The following is an 11,848-nucleotide window of genomic DNA, read 5'->3' on the forward strand; positions in this document are numbered from 1 at the left end:
GTTTTAACTAAAATCCTTATGCTATTCGACGCTGGCCTTAAAGGTTTGTTTCTGTAGCTGTAAAGTGCCCTTCTAGGCGTAAAGGCGTATGTGAGCCAAGCTACAATTTTGATATGCCGTTCATAATTTAGATTCATTACTTTCGTACCTGTTTCCAGTGCCGCCTTCGGTGCCAATGATCCGCACAGTGGAGGGAGCTGTAATCCGTGACAAAGTCGGGCCGTTGCGAGAAGGGGCTAACCTTACTCTTGTCTGCACTGTCGAAAAAGGTTCGTTAGCCATTAGCACTTTAGGGTTATGCGAGTCGTCGCGCATTGTAGCTCCTTAGTGTGGGGCGTTGATTAGAAATGCCGGAACTGGAATCATATCCCTTCCTGCCTCCCTACACATCCTACACATAAACACTGTACAAATAGAGCATCATGACTGCAGAAGGTACAAATAGACGTATTATATTTTGATTAAAAAACGTTATTACTTCTGCAGGAAGTCCGCCACCAACGGTACTATGGAAGAAGAACGGGCAGCTAATCTCATCTGACAAGTATTCGACAAACAGCTCATTTCCCGGCGATAATGATGAGGGCGCCTTGAGTATACTTCACTATGGTCCTGTTTGTCGACGAGATCTTCTCCATACATTTACCTGTGAAGCGGACAACGTGCTTATGCAGACGCCCAATATGCTTAAGCAACAAAAACGCTCGGTTTCTGTAGTGCTTGATCTTACGCGTAGGTATTATTATTATTGATGTCTTAAATTCTGTGCTACTCTAATATAAACGATGAATGACTGAAGCGCCCAAATTCAAGTACACGGTATTCTTTATGAACTATCAAGGTTTCGTTTCTGCATTTGCAAACATTAGGACCAGCTGGCTAGCGTATCAGATTTGTTTAGGTGTGACCTGGAGTTTGTACTAAGAAACTCGATTTACTTTCTAGCTTATAAGATCTCGGATCACAGCTCCTTCTTGTTAGATTTCACTTACTTTTAATGTCCACTTATTTTCATGAAAAGTTATAAACGTCCGCAAAGGTATGTCGTCTTCAACCATTTGGCCAAGGGTTGGCCATTGAAGTAAACGTATGTTCTAACCCCATTCGTGAGGCATAGCACTTATTATATTGAAAAAATCAGCGTTATGTCCTGTTGCTGAAAACGACATCATCCTATGCAACTCTATCTAACATATCATGGTGTAAAGGAGACGCTCCTTTGACTAGAGACGAAGTCCTCTTTTCCAGGATACGCCCAAGGTAGGTAAAAAGACAAAGTAGATTTACAGCCTGGAAATACAGTTTCGACTTTTTCCCATCCATATTTCAACTCCAAACTTTCTGCCTAGCTCCGATGCCACTCCTGCACTAGCACTGAAGGAGATGGCTCTTAACCGTTTGATATTTTAGAAAATTCTAATATAAATAATAACCTATGGTTTCTCGAGGATATGACGTTATCAGATTCGCCTGTCGTATGGTGACTACCGGAATGATTAGGTGCACCATTTTCCATGGTGAAGTTAAACTTGCCAGCCCGATCGAGAATGTCAGACATATTATCTGATACTTTCAATTGCTATATAAATGCAATACTTATTTGCGTACATAATGCGATGTCTGTGACCTGCATATTATACTCCTTTCTATGATATAGTAATATTCAAAGCAGGTCCTAACGGATCCAACCGTAACTGTTGCAGGCGGCGTAAATGTTCGTCGCTGTCATTAGCGCGTTTAGTTACGTTATTATGGTCCCTAGTGCATATACCAGCTCTAATAAGATTTTTGTAATCGCGACTCCTTCGGGACGAAGCGAAGAACGAACATGTTTAGGAACCAGCAGAAGGCGCGGGATGCTAATAGGCGTTGAAGAGCTTTGGGTTGCTAGCTAGCCCCTGCATTAGCAACACTGTCAGCTGTCCTGAGGCCGCTATCCGTATCAGCGTTGCCTTTGACGGGTTTGTTCTTTGTCAAGCTTCCCTCGCTCGCTTTCGGTCGCCGTTATTTTTTTTATTGACGCTGTTGTATTATGGTAGTTACTGTGATTTTTATCTTCGTCGGCCGGTGCTGGACGCCGCTTGCTACCGCAATCGACAACCTTCTTGTTATTTACTAGAAACGTTCTTCACTACACATACGCAAAAATTCGCTTTAATGGTAGATAGTTTGAAGCATATAACTGGTTATTTAACTATATACGTACTAACGAATTTTCCTATACAAAGCTGGTTATTTATTCTCTCAGCTTGTCAACCGCGTCATCCACCCCATGCAGCCTATTTTACATGCAGCATACGTGACTTTACCGTATAGTCGACGAACACGACGACTATTCACGCCTACGTAAACCCTTTAAGTTAGTGCACCAAGCCCTTCCTGTATAAAATACATGTTTATGTGCGTTTACCCTACTTCAGCAAGGAAAAGCTAAATATGATTGTGCACTTTTTTCCATGTTAAGAACTGTTGTCGTTGCGGTGACTTGTGCGGCGAGATAGTAAAGCCACTTGGGGGGGTCATCGTTTGTCGTTTTCTCGCCTCACCCCCAAACGTTTCGGACTTTGTTTCACCTTGAGAAGAAAGACAGACGATGAGGCAAGCGGGGTACGCAAACGAAACTTGCAAGCGACAACAGTAAATACAGCGGCGGCGATAGCTTCCCTCAAGCAGCAACAGCAGTGTTTCCGGAACGGCTATACCAAAGAACAGTGAACGCGCGAACACATATGTACCTGCAGAAATATGTAAAACACATTGGTCAAAAGTTTTACATGGCAGCCGAATAAACCTATCTAAGCAAATTGAGGAAACATAATTTCACTATGTGGAGGGAAGTTAATGTGATTTGTTTAAAAAGTGTTCAAACTCTGAAAGACACATTTAACTAAGTTTCCTATTCAGCATTAGGCTCGCCACATGGACGTCTTTACATTTGTATCTTAATATCGATACTTGTTAAATTTTTCATGCTACGTATCTGTTACTATAACGTACTATTACTTCACAGTTTCGTTGAGCATAAGCCTATTACCAGATGAACCTCATGGTTATCGTTCTCCTTTTGCGGGACCCATTTTAATATTATGATCCATTACAGGAGAAAGCATTTAAGCAAACTGAATCAAATAGTAATTGGGTAGAGAGTAAGTTGTCTCGTGCAGTTCTTCGATCAGAAAGTGTTCATCGACCATATTCTTACATGTGTACGTTCTTCTTCTTTTTTTTTTTTTTTTGTTGTCCCTGTCGTTTGTATATGTTTTCTCCTGTTATCTGACAGTTTCGCCTCTCATGGTGACAATTGAGACCGCGCTGGATCCATTGAATGCGGACACTTCCGCTGAATTTCGCTGTCGCGTGACAGGTTCCCGACCAGCGCCTTCACTCCACTGGGAGCTGTCGGGCTGGAACGCTTCACGGCTAGATTCGTTCGCTTTTGTAGAGGGCAGCGATAGCGGAGGGGGTGACGGAAATTCGACAAGTTCAGTGTTAGTTCTTCCACTCAGAGCAGAAGACAATTTTAAGAATCTTACCTGTATTGCCGAAAACCCACTCATAGAAAATAGGACATGGTCGCATGTCCTCGAGCTTTCCATTCATCGTGAGTACTGTTCCTTTATACTTAAACATTGTCAATGTGCTACATATTAGAGTGTAGCGATTTTTATAGGACCGAATCGCTTTGTACCATCGTTTTTTTAACAATAACATAATAAAGGACAACGGACTAAGTCTGAGTGAATTGCAGTTCGGTCTAGTAAATTTGTCACAGAGCTTTCCGTATTCGTACGGTCTAGTTTGACAGACTAGGGCATCCTCTCTATTGTGCCTCCAATTTAATGCATTTTGAAAACAGCCAACGAGTCATAACTTCAACATCTAAATTTTAAAAGTTTAAATTCATGGGAGCTGAGTACATATAGTGCGCCACAAACTTAAAACACTGTCTTTTATTACTAACGGAACTATAAACATCATCAGTAGTATGGAAGGTAGGAAGTAGTACATCAGGAAGTATCACGCATGCACACGTCCGAGATAAATCTCAAAGAGCAGACAGAGATGCCGTAATACTTTATGGCGTAGCTATGGTGAATATTTTCAAGGCTCTTTAGAAAACAAATGTTGTTATTTACGTTGGATTTGCGGGACGATAGCTGGCTAACTAATACAGATTAGGTCAATTTGAAAATACCGAATACGTGAGTACATCAAACGAAGCACACTGAATTCCCTGCAAGGCTATAGATCGACTGGCCAGTTACCATACCCTATAAGCTTTTTACTTTAAATACATGTCAGATTACTACATACAAAGGTAGTGCTTGTCTTGACTGCCGGACGCCGAAGTTAAACTTCGCTCACACACTGTTTGAAGAGCCCTTAGAGCGTCGAATTCGATCGAATAGCCTACGAGCATCAGTCTGGTTAGCGGTTCACAGACACTGCATTGTCTAAGTTTGACGTATCCAGCCCTGAAATCTTGCCAATTACTATTATCTTTTTTGTGGCCTGTGAAGATCTCCCTGTGGTGAGGCTGTCACTTGGGAACAGATTATCAGAAAGCCATATCGTAGAGGGCAGCGACGTGTACTTCGAATGTTCCGTTCAATCACATCCACCTGCCAGTGAAGTGTTCTGGTCGGTGGACGGACGGGAATTACGGAGCAATGCATCGGCTGGCGTTGTCGCTGACGAGAGCTTTCTTGTCCTTCGAAATATCAGCCATCGTTTGTCGGGGCTTTATGCGTGCACCGCAATAAACCAGCGCGGGCCAGCGTCGAGCAACGTCATCAACCTGGCCGTAAAGTGTAAGTATCAATGTCATGACATCAAACAATGCGTACAGGGTCAATCGTTAACAACGGACCAGCTGTATTATTGAACATTTTTATATTTAAATACAGGTTTTTCGATTTAAATAGGTTACCGCCCCAAGCCGCAGCAAAGCTAGTAATGTGTACTGAAAAAGAACAGATTGTCCAGATGGGCGCACAGGGTCTCTCTCTCTCTCTCGCTCTGCCTTTATAAAATGCACTTCTTCTACACCCTGTGACGTGTACGCGGTACACTGCAGAGTACACAACTTATTGTTGTTGGTCGGAAATGCCGCTCGCTGTACCATAATAATTACCATATCATCATTCAACAACCTCGCTATTCGGATGAAGAATTTCATCGAACTTAGTGAAGCTATTTTCCTACCATCAACAACGTATGTATCGAAGAACATTTTGCTCTACATAATGATAATTAGTTTACATAACGTTTCAGGACTTATTCAGCTTTAGAAAGATGGAAATCATCTTTGCCCACCGGCTTTCTCAGTCAGTGGATTAATTTGTGACTGGTATTGGCGGGTCAAAACAATCATATTAAAATATTTCAAATACAGCTCAAATGCTTTAGAATTCAAAATATAGAAATAGCCAGGGCTGAAGTGTAAACTTATAATTATTATTGAAATATCAAGTTCGAAAATTGAATTTTTCTATCGACCCACCGGTCCCATGAAACGTATTTTGTTCGCAGTTTCCCCCTTCGCATTGAATGATATTTAAGCTCGTGAAAACTGCTCGTGGGCACAATAAAGCTATTTTTTTTTTGGTCTCAGGCCCATTTCTAGATAACATCAAATAGTTTATACTAGCCCGGTTTCTAAATACAATTATCGGCATTATGCCAAAGCGCGACTCGATTATGTACAGGGTGGGCATTGCCTCTCTTCGTATGTCGCTAACGATCAGATTTGATGATTCAGCCAACCCCATTTATGTTTTCTATGACTAACTCAACACTATCACATCTATGTCTAATCATAATCGTCGATGTTGTGTGGGTCTGGTGTGCGTTACATAGACGCCCCGCGGTGCGTAAGCAGTCAGCCTTCAGCGCTCGTGTATACTTCATTGGAGCGCGCAATAGAAGTGGTCTGCGATGTGGACGCGTTTCCTGCTGCTGAACTCAATTTCCAATGGATGGTTCGAAATACCTCTACAATGCAGCAGCCCCGAACGCTCAACGATTTTGTTATTAACGGTGATATCCATACAGGCGTCAACTAACTCAATAACTAGCTAAATAAAACTACCCGCCAGTTTGTCTTTCAGAATCTCGCTTACATATAACAATACTCTCAATATAGTAACCATTATTTTGATTCGACGATAAGACGAATATTATCCCGAATGTGTTATTATTTCAAAGCTTTATCCTCTGCATTTAAAATAATCATATGTATATATGCATAATCTTAAAACTGCATTTTTTATTTATTTATTTTAACTTATTTTTTTGCTACTGTATGTTTCTTCCGTTTGTGTATGCCTGTTGACTGTGACGATGGCGACGTATACTGGTATCTGGACCTTGCACACGAAAGGTAGCCATAGCATTCTGCAGTACCGTGCAAGGAGCTACGTGGAGCGAAGCACGATCACTTGTTGGGCAAACAATTCGATTGGGGGAATGCTTGGCGAGCCTTGTTCCTTCAATATCGAGCCTAAAGGTATGGTAGAAGTCAGGGAGCAAATATTGTATACGCCATATTTAATGCTCCTTTGCAGGCTATTCCAGAAATACGTGCAGCAGAAGCAGCAACCGTATGAGTGGCAAGTTAACGCAGTACGTTGCACTCCCGGCGCTTATCTTGTCTTGTAAGGTCCCATGAGACTCGTGTAATCCTGTCAAAGCAAACTGAAACAATTTTAAGACCTACTCATTTTTACTTTTAATAACGTAGTCCTGATAACGATGATGATAAGATAGTTGAAAAAAGTCGGGTTTTTTTCTCTGGCCGACCCTTGTCTTGGAGTGCTTCATAACTTTACAACTCAGATAATTTTGAACATTTCAGTGGGATGGGGCATATAATGTGTGCGTTTGACTCTATAACCGTTCAATTCTCGCGACTCATCCACCTGCGTTGCCTTCCAGAAAACCCTTTGCATGGGTGTCCAGAATCAAACCATCGGCCTACGCTAAGCCGACTTGCAATACCAACCTTACTATCGCCTCAGCCATCACTAAAATACTCCGTAATAGTCGAAAGTAACTCAAGCGAAGGTTCTTTGGAGTTCAAAACAACTAGATACCACATCTTGGTGATATTGATAACCGTAAAAAATGTCCGATCGAGAGGGTGACTATTTTAGTACTTGTTATAAAAATTGAATTACTGTTGAATAGGCGATATTGAGGTGAAAACTGACTTAAAGCGAAGATAATTAGCGTAACTAAAGATGCTTTTTGAATGATCGCACGCTAGCATTGTTGCTTATTATTGCAGGGGTTCCACCGCCTTTGACACGGTGCATTGTGTCGAACCAGGTGGGTGCAGGTGTTCCACCATGGCAGGTGTTTTTCCACGTGCAATGCATGGACGAGCGCCGTATGGCTGAGGCAGAAGGCGAGACCTATCTGTTGCAGCTGTTCCTCGCTGAATCTCGCACGCTGCTACAAAACAAGACGAGTTCCACACCTTCCTTTCATATCAACAACATTCCCGGTTAGTTGCTAACTTGTCTATCATCCTTCTGTTTGTAATCATTTTATATCTTGCACGAAAACATACACTGTGATCAAAAACATTTTCATTTTTAAATGGCTTTTGTATAGTCTATGCGTTGAAACGATTAGAAAAGTTATAGAAATAACGTAGCCTCAACAATTGGCTTAAAATATTCAAACTCTGCCATAGGTTACGTTCAGTGTTGCACTACCACTGGTAGCGTAATGCTACTCTCAGCCGCTGTCCGTTATATAACTTCTAAGAGCCCCGAATGGTTAGATACCGACAGTAAACATGACCTCCGTTTACCTCGATTGGTAATCAAATGCAACCTATAAGTTTTCATTGACTGTCTTTTACTTTGTTCGGCTGTAGCCTTTGTAAATACAACAGCCACTATAATTGTACCATCAGCATTTTTATTGGCAGAATAAAGCATAATCGGACAGAGCCGACCTGCGAAGAATTAGCCAGCGATCCGCCCACTCAAGGACACGTTCTAGGCAAGTGAAGTCGATATGATGCACTGAGTGTTCTCTGGAGCTAAGCCAAACGCCAAACAGCACTCTCTAGATGGCAAAGGAAGAAGTTAAGAAGTTACAGAAATCTTGGCGTACTGATGAGGTGCGCGGGCGGTAATCAAGCTGGTGGTGCGCTTGTTTAAGGGAAGGTCAGCAAAATAACTAATTGTTTAGACACCTTACTATCCCCTCCCAGAATTGATGAAGGACGGAGACATTTGTCCCTTTGTTCGGACAAGAGGGCGGGGTGTTTGACGTCGGTTTCTCCCATGCTCTCCCCACAAGTTCTTTACAGGGGGCCTGAGGGCAGAGGACATCGAATAGACCTCTGAAGCAGCGGCTTGTACAATTATTAAATAATTGTATGAAATTGCATTGAAAAATTGTATGAGAAATTTACGGATATACTAGGATAGCATATAGCGTTTCTGAGAGCAAGCCAGTGGCTGTGAATGCCTGTTCAGGCTGATACGAAAGAACTAGAAAATATTTTTACCGATTGGGTTATGGCCAGACATCATTGCATAAAGTCACTGCGGAACGAAAAGGGGCGAGGCGGCATAGGATGGGTAGTTGTTGTCCCAAAAAAAGCAGTGACATTCATAGGCCTTTTTGTTCAGCCTGTTCCAGCGAAAGTCCAGGGCTCAGTCCCATACCTCTGCAGCAATGAATGACCGTCTGGTTATTTGTTCTATCCGAATAGACAAACGTCTACGAGCACAAACAAAACGCTTCTCTGGCAGCCGGAAGAGACACAGAAGTTGCGTGTTACGCTACACGGACTAGACTAGTCGGTGTTGGGACGAATACACCATCGCCACCATCCCTACTATCTGATCAGAGGTCAGACAAAGGATGCGGATGAAGGAGAAGCCCAAGTATAAGCGTGCACCGAACACGGACATGCTACCAACGACGGCCAAAAGCTACGACAGCAAGGTCATTCACTTCTTTGATCCAGACCTTATTACTTGGTAAACTGTCCCCGGTATAAGCGCGACCGTGTTAACGAGGAGGCCAGTGCCATCGGATAACGCTTCGTAGAATTACGCACGAACGGTTTCAACAGAGCGTGAACTACGATGTCTCTTTATGATTAGTCCGCATGTTGATGTTATAGGCTAGATTCGTATTGCTCAACAGAGTTTTTATTTTTTCTTTTGTTATTAAACAACAGAGGGCACCGAGTGCATCGCGGAGATCTCGCCAGTTAACGAACAGGGTCGAGGTGATCCCCTACGTTTAACCATCCAAAATATCCCACCGCCCTCGAGACTGCTCACCTCGTCGACTACGAAAGTTCATCTATTCAGCGGATTATCAGCTGTAGCAGGTATGTTCGGCTTACCCAGGTTGTGAGACGATAAATACAATAATAGACATGTATCAAAAAATACATACTTTACAGTGGGAACAGTATAGGCCGCTCACATTGCCGAACTCACTGCAAACTAGTCCATTTTGTACAGGTTTATCTGTTGAAAAAAGATAATTCGACGTGCTGGGATGTTTAATCTAGATTTTTTTTTAGGAAAAACATCGATGTTTCACCGCAAAGTTAAACAAAAAGAATAGATGACCAAACGTGGTTACATGGTACTTTTACGACGTGTAGCATAATATAGTAATAACGATGTCTTATTCCAGACGGCTGCCCACCAATACTCCTCTGGCTTTTGTGTGTTGGAGCTTTGCGAAGTCGAGCCATTGCGGGAATTAGATCAAGTGCTCTTGTCTGGTTTGTAGAATTTCAATATTAACAACCGGATTTACCAATCTTTCTTATAATTACATGCGATCTCTCAAACTCTTTCTAGCTTTGCGGTCAAAAAGCTCAACAGTTTACACAAATAAGGGAATCAATCGCGTTGATGTTTCATCGCTCAATACTGCATTAGATGTCCACTAACGTATTTTAATGGACGCAATAAAACCTCGAGAAAAATCTAGTCGGGTACTTATTTTATTGCCAATAAGTTCTGAACCCAGCTTGACTTCACCATGTGGTGGAACTCACTAAACGGCAACACTCAGTTGAGCTGATCACAAACCAAAAAAGATAGCTGAGAAACAATACCGTGTATTCTTGGGCAACTCGTTATGATTAAAAATGAAAAAATATTTTAAACATATGTTGAAACTGTTGTATGAACTTTCAGTGCTAACAACAAAAAGAATAAAACATACTAATAAAGATAACGAAAGACAGTACTTCACAATGAAGCTTACGATTATAAACTAACGAGTACGTACTGGATTTCAGGTGACTTATGTAAAGGTGACAGAGTAACTGATCATTCGAACATGTGCCTTACCGACTGTAATTGACATATGCTCATGTATAAATTAGTGTTAAACAATGAAAAAAAAAAAAAAGTATCGAAATGAAATGAATATTTTCCGTAGGCCATCTGAATATATGCTCTAACTAGCACTGTTTTTGTTGGTACACTTTTTGTGTATAGGGTCAAGCGTGGATGAATAGAAATATATGAACGAAAGCACATTTCAATATGAAAACTAAGCAGGAGGCCTATACTTTCGATTAATCATCACACTAGTCATCACCGAAGTACGCCACCAGAGGGCCCCCTAGGAAAGCAGGTTTTCAGGCAAACAAGGACCGAACAAAACCAACAAATGATATGTTTCAAACTTTTACCTTATTTTATCAATCCATATATATATATATATATATATATATATACTAGAGTATGCATAGGATCGAAACAGTCTCTATTCCGAAGAAGTATGTTTATTCCAACTTAAGTTGTGGTGATCGCAGAGTGTACCAAATCGGAAAACAAAATAAGTCAGCGTTGAAAGAGTAATAAATTAAATGTCCCCACCGTTTTCTGTTAGCATTCTACCTATGAAGGATCAACCCAACGAACAAATATAATGATAATGATTATATTGCTATACAAGACAAAATGAACTTCGCAGATAAAGCGTGACGGTCTAATATGTAATAGATCATAGTAATACACTGATAATAAGGCACAAGTGTGGCATAGGTTACTGTAGAGAAAACGAATCGGATGAGGAGGGATACGTAAGAACTGTACTTAAAATATAATGTAGGATCCGCAATGGCGATCGAACATAGGAGGAGACAAAACAAAGCGGAGATGGTAGCATACGTGAGCGTCTACAAAGTAGTGATAAGGTAGGGAAAAGCAGGAGGAACGTGTTATTAGAAGCGCGATTGTAAATGGCTGAGTTGGCTAGAGCGAAGGACGACGGAAGTCATTTATGAATATAAAGAGAGTGATACCAAAAAAAAAAAAATAGAACAAACCTTTAAGCCTAATAGGTTGAGGATGTCGAAAATGCATATAGGGAAACGCAGATTGCGCAAGAATAAAAAAAATACATCTTGTTAACATAACAACAGTTCGTTAAGTGTGCATTTATTTCTAGATGCGCTATAATAAGGAAAGGAGCGAATCGATATTAACCTGAAGATAGGTAAGCGTTTTGGCTGCTGGTTTCGTGATCGGTAACAGAAATACTGATCATAAAATCCATCAGTTACTTCAGAGTAAGCTAATAACATACATATAAATGAAATCAAACGGCCCATTATGTTGTTGAGTCAGTGCTTAGGATATCGCTTGAGAGACAAAATTATTCATTATCCCCATCGCAATCTTCGCTAGAGTTCTGTTTCGTCGCCTCACAGCGAATGGTTTACGCTTTGGTTCATTCGTATCTGGTTCTTAAAAGATACGACCGAGTCTTATATAAGCCATTTAGGAAGATTTATGTTAACTAGAAGATCGAAAGGATTCCATCTTCTAACACAGACAATGAT

At 41.3% G+C, this 11,848-nt stretch overlaps 1 protein-coding gene across 1 annotated transcript in view; it reads left to right on the forward strand.

Annotated features, from left to right (window-relative positions):
* The window catches only part of LOC111259664 (protein turtle homolog B), a 38,276-nt gene extending 26,849 nt beyond the window's left edge, over window positions 1–11,427 (forward strand). The window contains exons 4-13 of the mRNA XM_022831833.2: window positions 159–269; window positions 487–732; window positions 3,281–3,601; window positions 4,521–4,811; window positions 5,860–6,039; window positions 6,383–6,508; window positions 7,289–7,507; window positions 9,209–9,364; window positions 9,679–9,769; window positions 10,295–11,427. Of these exons, the coding sequence (XP_022687568.1) occupies window positions 159–269; window positions 487–732; window positions 3,281–3,601; window positions 4,521–4,811; window positions 5,860–6,039; window positions 6,383–6,508; window positions 7,289–7,507; window positions 9,209–9,364; window positions 9,679–9,769; window positions 10,295–10,298 (1,745 nt within the window). The 3' untranslated portion in view covers window positions 10,299–11,427. The remainder of the gene's footprint in view (window positions 1–158; window positions 270–486; window positions 733–3,280; window positions 3,602–4,520; window positions 4,812–5,859; window positions 6,040–6,382; window positions 6,509–7,288; window positions 7,508–9,208; window positions 9,365–9,678; window positions 9,770–10,294) is intronic.
* The last annotated feature ends 421 nt before the right edge of the window (window positions 11,428–11,848 follow it).

Source organism: Varroa jacobsoni, unplaced genomic scaffold (genome assembly GCF_002532875.2).
Source record: "Varroa jacobsoni isolate VJ856 unplaced genomic scaffold, vjacob_1.0 scaffold_356, whole genome shotgun sequence".
In the NCBI taxonomy this organism is placed as follows: Eukaryota; Metazoa; Arthropoda; class Arachnida; order Mesostigmata; family Varroidae; genus Varroa; species Varroa jacobsoni.